The sequence below is a fragment of the Telmatherina bonti genome (assembly GCF_933228915.1).
Source record: "Telmatherina bonti genome assembly, chromosome: 1".
NCBI lineage: Eukaryota > Metazoa > Chordata > Actinopteri > Atheriniformes > Telmatherinidae > Telmatherina > Telmatherina bonti.
In genome coordinates, this window is record NC_136619.1 from 27,527,395 (window position 1) to 27,543,696 (window position 16,302).

General features: G+C 38.5%; 1 protein-coding gene across 1 annotated transcript in view; it reads left to right on the forward strand.

The window, feature by feature from the left end:
- fam189a1 (family with sequence similarity 189 member A1) overlaps nucleotides 1-16,302 on the forward strand; it is a gene marked incomplete at both ends in the record, with an annotated part of 103,032 nt that overhangs the window by 31,490 nt on the left and 55,240 nt on the right. Inside the window, one exon of the mRNA XM_079242340.1 lies at nucleotides 13,322-13,378. Within this exon, the coding sequence (XP_079098466.1) occupies nucleotides 13,322-13,378 (57 nt within the window). The remainder of the gene's footprint in view (nucleotides 1-13,321; nucleotides 13,379-16,302) is intronic.

Genomic DNA, 16,302 nt, shown 5'->3' on the forward strand with positions numbered 1-16,302 from the left:
TTTAAAATTTTGTAAATTTCTTAACATAATGACCCATGTCATTTTTCAAGGTTTTCTGAAACCACAAAAAAAAAAAATATATATAAATAAATAAATCAGCAAAATCTACAAGAAGTTGATCTTTTGTGCTTTAACATTGTTATTTTAAAAGGGGGATCATCGCAGATCTGTGAAAGTTGCTGCATATTAAGACCAGATAAAGTTTATATATTGTCATCTTCCATAATTTGTTACTCATACAGGCTTTTATTCAACTTCTATTTAAGTGTATTAAGTGTATTTGAGTGCAGTAAAATAAACAGCTTGATATATATGTTAAATGTTTTCTCTCCACTAGTTTGCAAAAAATTTCTAAATTTCAGAAAAGACAGAAAGACGCCTGAGAAATTTTTCTTTTTTTCTTTTTGGGTTTGAGTGTCGCATTTCCCAGAGTTAGAACTTGTGTTTTATTGAAATCTTCAGAGGGATTTTACTTTAAGTTATGAGTTGGCTGATGCAGATGAGCGAATGCAATTTATACAATCATAAAACCACAACTCACCCAACCTGTCACAGAGAAACGCACTCTGCTTCTCTGTGCTGTTTGCCACCGCTCACTTTATACAAACCCGGGTGCAGCACTGGACTAAAAACCTGTCTCAGCTGTTTATCACTGCAGCTGTATGCAGGATCGATGTGTGGCATGACCACTGCAGCTAAAATGCTTTACCACTGCTTAATTACAACCATAACTGCCTGTTAGACTTGTAAGCTCAGATATTAGATTTAATGTTTTTCTTTGTTTCATTAAACTGCACAATAAAACACACTGGGTGTGTGTTGTGTCATTTACATAATTTTCAAAGGCTCCAAAAAAACCCAAGACGAGCAACAGTGGAAATCTGGGTTTGTATAATAAATACCAACATGTAGCCATGTGAAACACTTACAGTAGCTTGGTAACACTGTAGAATAGACATGATATCCAACACAGCCGACATCTGGCTGACTGAGAAAGCATGCACATCTTTTCCTTCTCTTCTTCATGCTACACGTTCATTTGCTGCAGGATCAAAGAAATTGGCTTCGAATGAGAATTGGCAGTCCACGTGCATCTAACTGTGTCTGTTTATGCTCATGCATATGTGATGAGGCTCTGTGCAAGATAGTCTGATGGTGATTTCAATTAGAAGGAGAAGCCAGATAGCCGCAGAGTAGCATCTCTTCCCTTCACTCCCTTTTTTTTTTTTTTTCTTTTTTAATCTGAGCTCACTCACAGCCAATCACATTTGCCGTGTTCTCCTGATCATTTAGATCCACAGAAGCAGGTCAGGAGTTTTTTTTAACCCTCATCGTTTTCTTTATTGTTTGAAATGAACTCTATGCTCACCTCAGAGTGTCACACAAAATACAACGTGTTGTATCTTTTGTTTACTCCACCTTGCATTAAGTCATATAATAAACAAAAACATGATTGAATTATTTACCCAGCCAGTATGTTATAGAAATAGCCTTGTCTTTGACTCATTTCTTTTCTATTATTTGTGCCCCTTGTCTCCTCTCTTCTCTCTACTATATTCTCCTGTAAGTGGTGCAGAAATCTTTCTCAGCCAAACATCTTCAGATCTCTTTTGCCAAAGCAATTTGAAGAAAAACACGCCCATGTGTGTAGATGTTGTTTTATTACCCTTGTCAGTTTGTGAAAAGCCCTTTAAATTGACTCTTCTGTGCTCACGTCTCTCTTCCATATCATTCATTGCGTCTTAAGTTGGTGGATATACAATAAATTCAAGATGAGGAATCTGTTTTACGAAAATCAAGAGAGCGGACGAATGTCACACTCTCTCATGCTTTGCCTGTTTTTTCTTCTTTGTTATTGTAAAAAAAAAAGGGAGGGGCAGGTCCTGCCTTTTTAAATATACAATTATCTTAAAATGCTGTAGTTCATCTCAGACCCCAGTGAATGCCTCCCCTTGTCCAGACAGGGACGCTGGGAGATGTGAGACACTGGCAATGTGTTGTAATTGCAACGTTGGAGCTGTTTCTTCTTTTTTCTTCTGTCTAAAGAATCATTTTACTTCAGATGTTTCCTTCCTTTAATGGAAAACACCAATCGCTTTATCGCACCATCAGAAAAGACCAATCAAGAAATCATTTAAAAAAAGGAAAAGCTCCAGGAATTATAACCAATCAAATCAATGGGAGTCCTCCTAAAGAGCCAGTGAGTAAATATTTCACTACTGTCCCTAAATACTGTCCTCCAGCTTATGTTATGCAGACCAGCTGACTCAGGGCCATAACAACAACACGGATCGTTCTGAACGTCAGTGTTTTGGAGCACAAAGAGGATAGCGCGAGGCCTGACAGTTGATTTTTTTTTATAAGCCTGCTATATTCACAAAATGAACTTGATCATGAAGACTCACAACCTGTGTTTTTTTTAAAACCCCTCTAATATATGAACACATGGTCTTTTATATTTATGATAACAACAGTTGCGACATGTAATTGAGCATGTCCAATTAGAGGCTGTGATCAGCTGTGGTTTAGTGAGTTGTTCCACCTGCCTTTAAAGTAATTCATCTTTCACTTTACAGAGGCATCAACAGGCGTGCTAATGAAGTCAGCATAGTGGATCCTGCTTAAGAAAATTTGGGGTCTATCTTCAGTGGAAAACAGCAAATTAGAGCACATTGCTTAGCAACAGAGAAACTGTTGTTAAATGTCAAATTAAATAACTAATTAAATGGATGCTTGTCGTCCGGGAAGCGTCATCTTGCTTCTGTGAACGGTCTGGCTGCTGTGGCGTAGCACAGGCCTACAGGTGCCGACTGGCACAACACATCTCTCACCTCTGGAATGTTTTTGTGTCGTCGTGCCGAGAGATTCACATTCTAAAGGACGTTCCTGATTCATGGATACAGCAGAGGCACTCGAGACCTTCGCGAGTGCAGGGAGAGGAGCAAGGGGGTGAGTGAGATGCCACGCCCCCAGGCAGCAGCAACGGCCAACCTGCTGTTGTTCCACTGTTTCTATGGTAACGGTGCTGGGGTGCTGCTGAGCTCCAAAGTGAAGTGATGGTATACAGAGTGGGGGGAGGGGTTAGGAAGGAGGAGCAGGTGGTGGGTGGGGAGAGGAGGGATTTCTATAGGAATCGCATGTCAGGGAGGAAAGAGGGGGAATCTGGAGGAGGACTGTTGTTGAAACAGCAGGAGCACGAGGAGACCAGGCGCACATATCTGTTAGCTCTGTCAGAGTAGGCTTCAGCTGGACAGGCGGCACTGGATAAGCTCTGTTGGGAAACGGACACAGCAGCATCAAACGTTTCATAATGCATAATGCATACCTACAGCGGGGTTACACTCTTGCAGGCACACTGTGTTCCGCTCTTTCACGGCCAGGAAAGGTTGCTTGAAGGTTACACCTTAAATTATCACAGAAATGTTAGTTCAGCTCCCCTGGTGCTACAGCTCTCCTTCATTTGCCATCCATTTTAGGACATGTACATCCGCAAATGCATTCCTGCATTTACAAAGATTATTTTCCAGAATGACTTTAAGCCATATTAAAAGCGTCATTCATTTTCATGTCAAAGGGGATCAATATTATTCTGACTATAGTGGGAATAAAATCATTTTTCCTTTACAGTGTGAGATGATTTGAGCACAATTTACCTTATGAATAGTTAGACTTAGTTGTTGCTTCTCTATCCAGAATGTAAAGAACATTGCAGTGCAGGAAATCATCCATCCTCATAAAGCATGAAGAAGTATTTACCAGCAGCTGGGTAAGTAGGGTGGGTTTTTGAGGATGCTAACTTGCATTTTATTGTTTCAGACCAGATGGAGATGTGTGGAGGAGTAAGAATCACCGAGTCTTGCAGCAATGAGCTCTGTATTTCACCAGAGCAAAAAAACCAGTCATCTAATACAATGTAAAACACTAATATAATGGAAAAAAAACAGATTTTAGGGAAAAAAAATACAAAGTAAGCTGATTAAAAAAGATGTAGAATATAGAATCAATACTGTGCACCAGCATGCAGTAAAGTGTTCTTGAAATGTAGCACCCTTGTAGACTTCCATTTAATCAGCAGCTTTTCATTTCATTAAAAGCAGTTGCAGTTTTCCTGGACACATTCTGCTTAGTCTAAAATCACATATGCCTGCACTTAGGGCAGAAACACACACTCAGACAAAATGGAACCCATATTAAGCTGTGTGCACTCTGTCACACATAGATGTGTGAGATTACTGTTAGAAGCTGCAGAGGAAGATGAGCACAGAGATGGTTGATGCTCTAGAAACACCTTCTTCTTCTTCTGACCTCCTTAAGGCAAAAGTGAAAGGAAGTGAACGTGGCTGTGGTACTCCAAACTGGCGGATAGGAACTGGCTGAAAAGCAGGTGTGTGTGTGTGTGTGTGTGTGTGTGTGTGTGTGTGTGTGAGAGAGAGAGAGAGAGAGAGAGAGAGAGAGAGAGAGAGAGAGAGAGAGAGCTCTCTCTTTATCCTGGCTTCAGTGTTGAGCTTGACCATGTAATACAAGGTTTTCCGCCGAATATGCAGCATATCTGTGTGTGTTTGATGAGGATGTAAGGGAGTTCTTGTGCAATCTAACATGAGCCTGTCTGAACCAGCGAGGGTCCATGCTCCTGTTAGTGCAGCAACTGATGGGAAATCATTATGGATCCTGGCAAATGGCCAGTTTGGGGTTACCACGGCAACTGTGCTGGCTCCATCCATCTTGGTAGTGCCGATGTTTGAGAAACGGACTGCTTTCTAAACCTTCACTCCCAGTAATGGCTTCTTTGATTGGCGCCATGCATAAATGAATAACAATAGGTCAGGGCAGTGATTTAGGCAGAATCCATAGCAGTTTCACATCTCTTTTCCTGTCAATAGTATGGACTCCATTATCTCCACTGTTACCTGGTTCCAATGGGATGTCTCCATCATAGAAATTGGGTTCAAAGTTTGTTTATTCTTTATGTTGTTTGCTAAAGAAATGACATAAAATAAGAGAAAATAAGGCTTTATGGGAATTGTTATAGCACATAGATATTAGTAGACTGGAGATACACTGTTGCCTTACACATATGTCATATTTCATGTGTGTCTGTATGCAAATCTAAAGTGTTCTGATGGAAGCTCGGATATTCTGTGCAGGCTGCAAATCTGCTTGAGGCAACTGTGTCAATAATAATGTCTCAATTTCTAAATGAAACTTTATTTGACTTGTCACAGTGGTAAAGTCTAAGTCTAAATTGATTTTTCCTCTTTAATTTATCATGCATACTTGACAGGAATACTAATAACACCTTTATCTTGTCAATGATAAGCAGTGTCATATTAAAGATATTAAATATTGCCATTAAAACCAAGTTTAAAAACGTACAAATGGTTACTATGTTATCTCAGACTAGAAGCTTCATCTAACTGAAGAATTTCTTGACAACATTTTGGCATTTTTTTCCAAAATTATTCCAAAAATATGCTTTATTACAGTTTACAGTCTATCGTTCAACCATAAATGCAAAATTCCTTTAAGTTGAAGAGTGTGTCACAGCATAGACCACATAAATAGTAAATCCATAACTCAGTGAAACAACATTAGCAAACATGTTGGAATGAATATTAATAAAAAGCTGTGACCAGAGTAAAAACAGAACTGGTCAATAGAAGAAACGTTTTGAATAGAGTTTGCCATATTTCATGTCAAGATATATTCTACACGTTTGAGGATTTGATCCCAAACACTCTCTCAGTCTTAAACAGAAAATCTTGAACTGATAAACCGTCCATGTTTCAGGAACTCAGAGTGCAACAGTAAGAGGATAAGAGATGGAAGAGATAGTGACTATTGAGACTGCGTTGTGCTTTGTGAGTAATGAAAAGAGTCATAAAAGGAAATCTGAATCTCAATGGAAGCCTGCTTATACCACTTAAACCAGCTGGTGTGTTCAAATCTGTTTATTTAGGTTCAGCTGATGTCTTCTTCTTTCTCAGAACTAAATTACAACCTAAATGACTGATTCCCAAATATATTGTTGCTTTTAGGTGTTTGAAAAATTTCTGTTTTTTCTTGTGCTCAGTTCAGAAAAAAAGAATCTTAAAAGGATCCAGTTTCTTAAAACTTGGCACATTTGCGTACTTTGTGGTCACAGACAGAACTGTTGATGCATTACTTACATTAAAACATGTTCTCATGAAGGTCACACTGAATATTATTTGTTTTTATTTCATCAAAAGCTGTGTTTACCAGTCAGTGCAAGAGTAGGATGTATGAGCCTTACGTCTTCAAATAGTCATTAGTAACTTTAGGGCAGTCTCTATAAATCATGAAACAGAAACACGCAGCTCTGTTCTCACAGTAATGTTTCATTTGGAAGTGTCTTTCATGTCTGCACAACATCTGTGTCTTTTGCAGATGGGGGACTGGTAAACAATGTGGTTTGTGGTGCTCTGTAGAATTTGTGAAAAGGTTTTCCTGTGTTTTAAAATGCTACACAAGTTATTAGAATAAGTCAGAAGCAAGTTTACATAAAACAAAAGGGAAAGTCTAAAACCTATTCTAAAGGAGTGGGAGCATGGAAGTCAAACTGTTCTTCAGTGATAGTGGTGTGTCTACCGTCACATTGACCACCCTCCAGACACCTGGCTTCCCCCTTGTGAAAACTAGCAAACAGTCCTTTTGTGACAGTTTCATGAAAGGCAGATTCTTCAATCGTTGATATTCTCCCATCCACGAACATGAAAAATAGTCCCAGAATCAAAATCCGTTTAGTTTCTGTGACAGTTTCACAGACTGCCTTTGTAGTGAGATGAGGGGCAGTTTCTGTGCTGGGTTCCCGACAAAGAGAGGAAGCTTTTAAAAAGTGTAACATGTATTTTTTTTTTTTTTTTTTTTTTTAATAGTGCTTTCTCATTTTTTGGTCAGTTGTTTAATTTGTTGTGATACATTACAGTTTTCCTCTGTAAAGTGAAGGCAATCATCTAAAATGTTTCTTCCTACTTTCCTTTATTGATAATAAAAATAAAAGCTAGATAATATTTTTTTCATGAATCAGCCAACAGATTAAAACTATTTGAAATCAGATTATAGTGCATTATGTATTTGGTTTGTTTTAAATGAATTATATTTAGACCACAATGAATTGTATTTAATTAGTCTATATCTCTAAAAGTGCCTTAAGATCATTTTGTTTTGATTGAATTGAATTGAACTGAATTGAATTAAATTGAACTGAATAATTGAAGTGATTGGGGCTGCACGGTGGTGTAGTGGTTGGCACTGTGGCCTCACAGCAAGAAGGTTGCTGGTTTGATCCTTGGCTGGTGCAAGGTTTGTGCAGTGGCCTTTCTGTGTGGAGTTTGCATCTTCTCTCATTGTCTGCGTGATTTCTCTCCAAGTACTCCAGCTTCCTCCCACCATCCAAAAAACATGCATGTTAGGTTAACTGGTTACTCTAAGTCACCCTTAGGAATGAGTGTGAGCAGCGTTAGTAGTTTTTTGTCTCTCTGTGGCCATGTGATGGACTGGAGAGCTGTCCAGGGTGTACCCTTCCTTTTGCCCGAAGACTGCTGGGATCGACGCCAGCATCCCCACGATCCTTTATTGGATTAAGCAGTTAGGATAATGAATGAATGTACTGAATTGGACTGAATAAAATTTACCATAAACTTAAGTGTTTAAATTAGCTTGAGAATGAATGAAAGATTGAATAGAGATGCACTGAGAAGATATTGAATCTGAGCAATAATCTACTAAAATCCCAATATGCAAGCTGTAATCTGCATGTGAACTGAGTTTGCTCATGTCTTGGGACACATCAAACCTTCAGTAGATCCAGACCTAAGTGTTTTACAGTAGTTGCTTTTTGAGGCAGAGATTAAACCTTTACAACCTGCAGAAGAGTGCAGCACTAACAGATTTTGGTTTATTTTAGTGACATTTCACTACCTGGTTAACTCTCTCTAGATTGCTATGATTGGTACTGTAAATCCTAGTATTCCTTCAAGGAAAGGCATTCCACTTTTAAGATGACTTAAGTTGTCTAATCTACTGTGCTTTTGACATCAGCAGAAATGCAGAAGACACAGGGCATACTAGTCTTTTAGCTCCTTGAAAAAATCCTGAAGATATTGAAGTTTTACTGTTGAGGTGAATGTGACTGTAGAGGATTGGTTACGCAGGCCAGCATGAGAGATGCATCTGTCCTAAAAAAAGGAAAATCCCAAACAAATCACTTTTTTCCTTGGTTCATATTTTCTGTCTCGTCAGGTTTAAAACACAACAAAGCAGAGGCAGCCAGATGACTTTTCCCCAATAAAGCCCCCCTGCGAGGGGCTCCCCCGCCCTAACAGCTGGGAGACACAAGCGCTCCACTGTGCCCTGAATCTGCCCTGCAGGTCTCCTCCCAGTCAGTCATCCCCAACAGTTCAAGGAGAAGTGTCTGGGAAACAGTCTGTTCTATTTTAAGATGCTAATAGTCGACTGAACACTCACAGTTACACAAAATGAAACGTGTGTTTCTCATCAAAACTGGGACTAAAATAACCCACAAACATAATGTGAGAGTTGAAATAAAAGACCGTTTGTTTTTCTTATTAAATATACTATTTTTAGCTTCCATATAGCTTGAATCTGCTGCAGCAGTTATGCATTTATCTCTTACTGCGCTTCTCCCATCAGAGCATTCAGTCGGGCTTATGTACCTTTTGTCTGTCATAAAGCAGCTTGAAATCTACCTCTGGCTTAAAAAAAAACCAAACATTTCTCTCTGGAAAAGACTTTTAAATTGTAATAATTTTAAATGTTTTTTCTTTGATGCTGGCCTCAAAAGTCACCTCTCCTTTCCTTTCTGTGTGTAGTTGTCTATCTCGGACTACCAGAGTAATCCACTCGTTTGTAACTGTGACTCCGGCTTCTCTGATCCGGTCCGGTGACAAGCCAAAGCCTCACTTTCATCCCAGCGATCCATTGTGTTGATGTGTGTCTGTGTTCTTGGAAATCTACATTAGGTTTATTGTGCATCTTTATCAGTATTACGGAGAGAATCACGTTCCTGTCAGTCCTAAAAAGTTTTAAGAATTAAAATCAGATATTTGCTCCCATTTTGTAAGCATCTTCCAACAGGGTGCCATTCAATATAAATATCTTCGTTCCAACATAGAAATAACACTCAAATTGTCGCCCTGGAAGAGATATTAACATGAAGCTATTTGCTTGTAGTAGGCTGAGAGAGAGATTGATGTCCTCTTTGATATTTGTTTCTTTTATTGTTAGTGGATTTCCTCCTTTTGTAGTTTTTGTTAAAACTTAATGAACATCTTTCACATTTCATTTTTCAACATGAGACACATTTGAGTGAATAATCCCATATTTAGAGTTTTAAAACTTTACTTAAGCACATATTGTGGCGCACCCACATTACACTAATTGCACTAAAAGCTGGCTTGTGGTTTTTTTCTCTGTTTAGTTTCTGAACTCTTTTGATTGATTTGTTCCCACAGCCGGCCAGTTGAGTTAAATTGTTAGGAAATACTAAAAGATTTCCAGTATTTTTTTCATTATGTCAGTGGGTGTGTTCCACTAAGGTTTCAGTGACTAATGCTGCTAAGTATTGAATGTTAATCCGGTTCAGGGAGCGACCAAGAGAAAAAGCCTCCAGTGACAGTGAAGCTATCGCATGGCTTCTACTCTCAGGTAATTTCACCGTTCAAACCACAGACACATAAAGACACACATTGTACTCATGTATACAAGAGTGCACAGGTATGCAGAGAGAGAGAAACAAAAAAGAGAAATGAATTTTGGTTGCTGTGGTGGGAAACACCATCACTGTGTGTGTTTTATGAAATGTATGATAATAAGATGTGAGGGAAGGAAAGGTGCCGTCTAAACCTTTTTCTTCTTTCTTACATTAAAGCCTCGAAGATGTTCATGCTTCTAATTCAGCATGATAAGAATCATAATGCAAAAAAAAAAATAAATAAATAAAATAAAGCGACCCTGTATTGTTCCTGTCTGTCTGAACATGCACGCAGTGCCTCAATCTGGATAATCTTGTATTATCGTATCCAACACAGAAATTCTCATTTCATGCATCAGAAAGGATGTTTTATCATTTTTCATTATTACAAGCTGCATAATTATGGAAATATCTGAGATTTGGATAAGAGTGCAGGAACTGCATTATGATTGCAGCTCAGTTCAACCTTGATCATGGGCTGAGCAGAGCATTCGCCCTCTACTGCCAGAAGCAGAGAGCAAGCAGGGTTTGTTACAATGACACAAAATCTCTGGACTCCTTGTCGCAGTGCCTGGCACAAGTATAGAGAGGCTGGATACCTGCAGCAGCAAGCTTCTGTCTCCTGATGCAGTTTATGCCAGCAGAAACCACAGCAGACACTGCACATTCCCCACTGGTGCAGACAAAGCACAGATGTGGTTGTATGGGGCATAAAAAACAATGTCACGTATATTTTTGAAGCACTTCTTCAACTGTTTTAATTTCTCTCACAGAGTGGGTTCTTCATCCTGTATCTGGACATTCTGGCTATTGCATATTAAAAAAAAAAATTGAATATCATCCTACTCACATTGGAGCAGAAGTAATTTAACAAAAATAAGGAAGAGATTGTATTTTTGATTGCTTAAAGTCAACACAGGAATACATCATTTGAAGTCAGCTGTCATAGATAACAAACAGAGCTGGCTTGTGAAGACAATGGGATAGTAAAAAAATAAAAAACAGTGAAGTGCTTCAGACTACAGAAAAGCTGCAAATCTTCCCTGCAAGTCTACATTACTGTAGAATAGCAAACTAATTGCTCTTAATGGTTACAGAGAACCAATCTTTGCTGCAGGCTTGACCCCAGCTGTTATTATATGACAGTTTTGAAAGAATTCAATAAAAATTAAAGTGAAAAGATCTGAACGTTCTTCGTCTCCAAAACTAAGATATTGTTAGCAAGCTGTTTCTGTAGCTGATGTCATGCAGCACATTCCTGCTCAGACATACTGCTGTTGAGGAGCAGCTTTCATGTGTTTTAAATAGACTAGAGATCATTGAATTTTAAAGCTTCCAGGCATGATCAGATTAAAGGGGGATTTCATAATAGTCTCGAAAAGATGTTTCCGAGTTTTTCTAGTTCCTACATATCTACAGCTATCTTGTTCATGTACCTTGGTGTTCAAATAAAATATTGACCTTCCATTTGCCAGGTCCTGTGGGTATCAAGGTGATGGAAGAAGTGGGAGATAGACTGGAAAGTGGAACAAGATGGAGTGGCAGAGAGAAATGAGAGGTTTGGATAGAGCCAAAGGAAAGGGAGTGTGTCAGCGTAGAAGCGTGGTGTGACTGTGTGGGCGCAGAGAAGGAGCAAGAAATAGAGATAGACTGCGATATGGGGAGAAATTGGAAATGAAAGGACGGCAAAATTTAGAGAGGGAAGGCAGAGCAGAAAAGTGTGAGTGGAGAGAAGGAAGTAGCAGAGCATGATGGGTAGAAATGGGAAGAGTATGTTGGTGTTTAATGGAGGGTGAAGAAAGGTGAAAGGCAGAGGGAGACCATGGAGAAATGAAAGCCGGAGGCTATGAGTACCCTTTGTTCACACACATTTCGATGATACGCAAATTCACACCTCCAGTTGCGCATGCTGTAAGGAAACAAGCCCACACCCACAGTAAGGTGTGCACAGAAAACCACCAAGAGCTTTACTTTTTTCTTTTCTTTTTTCTCTACAGTTACATTAGATATAATCAGGCTTCTTCACTAAAATCTTGTTGTATTATTACTTGTATTTGAATCAGACAGACACATTGATAACAGATGGTGGCAAAAAGTACTATAAGAAAAAACAGACATCACAACAGGATTGCCTGAATTGCTTCATTTCAGGCAAGACACGAAGCTTCAGTGGGACTGGTTCCAGGTAGATGGAGCACAAAATCTCCAGGAGAAGCCGGTGGCTGTGATGAAGTTGCTGTCTTAATAAAATACAGTGGCACACCGTTAATAAGTCCTAACTTTCCTAAAGTGTCAAATGACAAGTTTTGTTTGATTAAAAGAAAAATGGGAAACCATTAGAATACTTGAGAACAGTGATGGCAGGAAATAGTAATTTCCTGAACATTTTTTCTAAAAACTATCAGGAAAAAACCTAAATAAAAATTCTAATTACATTTCCTGTAACTCTTAACTTTTAAACCATAAAGACTCAACCCATTAAAATAAGTCGAGTCAATTTTATTAATATGAGGTCTTTATTTATCCCTTTACAAAATGTTTGACAAAAAAAAGTAACATGTTTTTTGGGGATATTTACCTTTTATTAGCATGGAATGTGCCAACATTTTTATACTGTAACTTTGTTTTTTTTCTTTTTGTCCATTAAGGGACAAAAGTCAGATTGTGTTCAACAGGATTTTGAGCAAAGTTTGTACGTGATGCCAAATGTCTCAGAAACTGAATGTATCATAGTATCACACTGGGTTCTTATGGGTTAATACTTTTCAGTCACCTCCAGACATGTTTGTCACTGTGATTTCTTCAGAATATCAAGAGATGGGACAGATTGGCTTCAAAGCAAAACCGGGTTAAACAAGAGATCTCTGAGGGAAACTCTAAATCATGATTTTTTTTAATGTTTGGGATTCATCATTAGCTGTCTGTTTGTGATGATGATGATGATGTTTAATATTTTGCTAAATGTGTCTGAGTGTTGGGAAAAAAGATTAATCAAATCTTTTTGCTCTTCTGATATAACTAGCAATACACTGTACTTTAATTAGCACAACATTACATCTGTCTGATTGTAAATCTTTTCCCCTCAGAAAATAAAGTGAACCATAGAAAACAGGATGGCAAATAAAAGTAGATTCACACTGAAACTTGGCTAGCAAATTAGATGGCAGGTGGAAAAAGAGCATCTCCAACCTGATCCGTGTCCGACTCGATCTATCATGTCGGTAGAAGAATATGAGTTAGTTGTAAGAAAAAAAAAAAGAAGTAAAGTTCCTCTAAAGGTTGTATTGAATTAGTGGTTTGGTAGCATAAATGAAAGCATGATCAAGTTTCTTATGATTACTTGGGATGTTTGTGATAATATTTATATATGCTAAAACACAGTTGTGCCCATGTGCATCACTGGTTCTTAGTCCTGGTAGGTCACTTGTTCTTACTAGCAGGAATGATGGCCAAATTTTGGGCAAAAAGACCACAATGACATGAGAAATATTTCTAAAGACTCAGGAGCATCATTCATTTTGATTAGGTATGTGTTATACTCTCACACTCTTATCAGTATCATTCACTTACATGTTGGGTTTTCTCTCCCAGGTTCTGCTCTCTGGTCTCATTGGAGTGGTGTCATGGAAGAGGCCACTGTCTCTTGTGGTAAGTGTCCACTGAACGCCCACACCCAGCCACTGAACTCACAACTCTGAACAAAGCAGTATGTGAGAACAAGCCTTTCACTGCCATGATGAGAACATGATGTTCTTTCATCAAGCTGGGTGTGCACAGCACCTCACGTTTTAGCTTGTTTTTAATTAACAGCCAACACCAGAAGTAGCAGCACGGTGAAATAAGTCTTAAATCAAGATAACTGGATTACAATAAGTAGAGTTAGAATTTAAAACATCCTACAGTGCATGTGCAATGTGTCTTGTTATGGTTAAACATCAAACATGAAAACTCATTTACCAGTGAAAATTTGTTGCATATTTTTGCTTTATTGCTACTCCCACCAGAAACACACCAAGTTGCTATTTACTTTGTATTAACACAGTGTGACATAGTCAACCAGACTTCATCTTGTTGCTGGTCACACCTGTGATTTAGCAGCAGTTGAAATTGTAGCTGTCACTGTATGTGATTTTGACTTGGGGGCACATTTAGGTCGTGATAAAATCGCTGAATCACAGCTGCAGTGTTGTATCTTTTCAAAGCTGCTGACCTGGAAACAGGATGACCAAAGTCAGCTGGAAGTCTTTGCAGTTTCCACTTTAGTTGATTTTCTCTCCTGAAATCTGGAGAAAAAAAACACATGCTCAAGTGTGGTTCCTCAGATCAAACACGTGTGCATCAGTCTGAATGGAAACAGACTACGACACATGCTCAGTGGACTTTGAGCTCAAATAACACGAAAAGAAGACCTGCACATATATTTCATAAGACATTAAAGCAGGGCCAAGATGGAGCAATCTGCTTGTGACATTTAATGATTGCTGCTCATTTAATAACAAAATTACACAAAATGACCAAACTGAATTTTATCCAGCTTGGTTTCCAGGTGGAACTGGGACAAAGTCCTAGTTCGTTTTTGGTGCTTTTCCAGATAACTTCCTATAAAACTGTCTAAGGCAAGACTTAATTCCACTGCTGTTAGGTGATATAGCTAACACTATTATGTATCCTTCAAGTTCATATAACTCTCTATTTTCATCACCAGGATAGATGCCACATCTTATTCAGGATCTTTTTTCCTGGAAACAGACCCTTAGACACCAAAATGAAGCAGATGACTGTCACAGTCTTAGTTATTGAACAAATTTGCATTTTCACTCACTGCGACAGTCTGGGTTAACTGTCTGTGTATCTACCATGATGTCATCTTGTCAATTTGTTTTCTTCTTTTGTTCCCCCCCCCCCCCCCCCCCCCCCCCCCTGCCTAATAGCCCATGCCTTATTACATAATAAAATGAAAAGATATGTGTATTCAGAAAATATACTCATCATCCTCATATTTGAATTTTTTGCATTGTAATGAAGGCATATGAATATAAAACACAACAACATCAAATGTTACAGTCAGACTATTTTGGGTCACATGAGCCCAGTCTCATAAAAAAAAAAAAAAAAAAAAAAAATTGCAACTGACAAGTCCAAAATAAAACTGTGTTGTAATTCTGGCCTGGAAATCATAGCTTGGCAATGTATGTGTGGGCTGATGTTTTAGCGTAGAGGTGCATTAATAAGACTATGATAAATGATTATTAAAATGGGGGAACTTGCATCTTCACATGAGATGTAATAAATGTTCAACTGCACAAGGAATCATTGTACTGAAGCAAAGCCTCCTTTAAACTCAATGTACCCATGATGTTTCCTCTGAAGTGGGATCTTCCTACACTAAATACCTTTATATACCACTTTGTTTTAACTTCAGATTATATTTCAGCCTTTTATGTACACCTTTTAACACTGCAGACAAGCCAGAAAACAAAAAAAATACCATGGGCCCCTTTAATATTTTTTTTTACCCTGATGTATAAAAGCAACAACTACAGGAAATTGTGCTGATAATGATGATGTACTTGTGTTTGAAGGTTTTTCTGTCCTTTGAAGTAGATCAGGATTGTGGTTTAGCTCACACTACAAGCTCTTGTCCAGTTCTATTTCATGCTCTCTTACTGCCATAAATAATCTCATCTTATTTCTGCAGCTTCACCCATATAAACCTGCACCCCTCCCCCATCTCTCAGGAAATGGCCTGTCTCACTCCCTTAAGTTTTATCACCTTGCTTCCCTGCTGCTTTATCTACATCCTCTCCTCTTGTATCTGTTCCCCTCCACAATCTGTTCTCTTTTTCCTGAAACCTTAAACCAGAATAAGAAATCAAACTCCTTTCAGCAGCTATTGGCAATGAAATGTAATACACCTTTATTGAGGTATGTGTATAATTTGGTCACATTATGTAGTGTCAAAGCTTTAGATAGTTTTTTTTTTTTTTCTGTTTTCCTGAAAAACATGACTAATTTGGTTCTTGCCATTACTGGGGGCCATATCTGGTCTTGTTTTTATGACTGTTACTGTTGAGTCTAACGTTCAGGCCAGTTGGACAAGCTTTTACATTTCTGGCCTGGACCCAGTGATGACTGGCAGGTGACTAATACACCGGCTGGACGATTTCAGGCCTGGCAACACTTTACCAACCCATCTCATCTGCCAACTGTGGGTGGTCATGTGCTGCATCGGGATTTGTAATAACTGGTGTTCCTCCAGATTGCTTTAGGATTTCTATTAAAGACTTGCATAGTTTACTATTGGAAGAATTCTCTTATAGAGCAAATAGTCCAGGAAATAATTGGATGATCTGGACAGGTAAAGATTTTCTTTGTGGTGAAAGGAGTCGCTGATGACTGAATTGGATCACTGGAATAGCTGCTTTTTATGACAGTCTTGTTACATAAAGTCAGATCAGATTATTTGCAGCACAAGTGTAAGAATGGGAGGCTTTTTTTAAAACATTTCTTGACATTGTACACCAACTACTTTCATCACTTTATTCCCATCATGTAAAGGTCCAGCGTGTTGA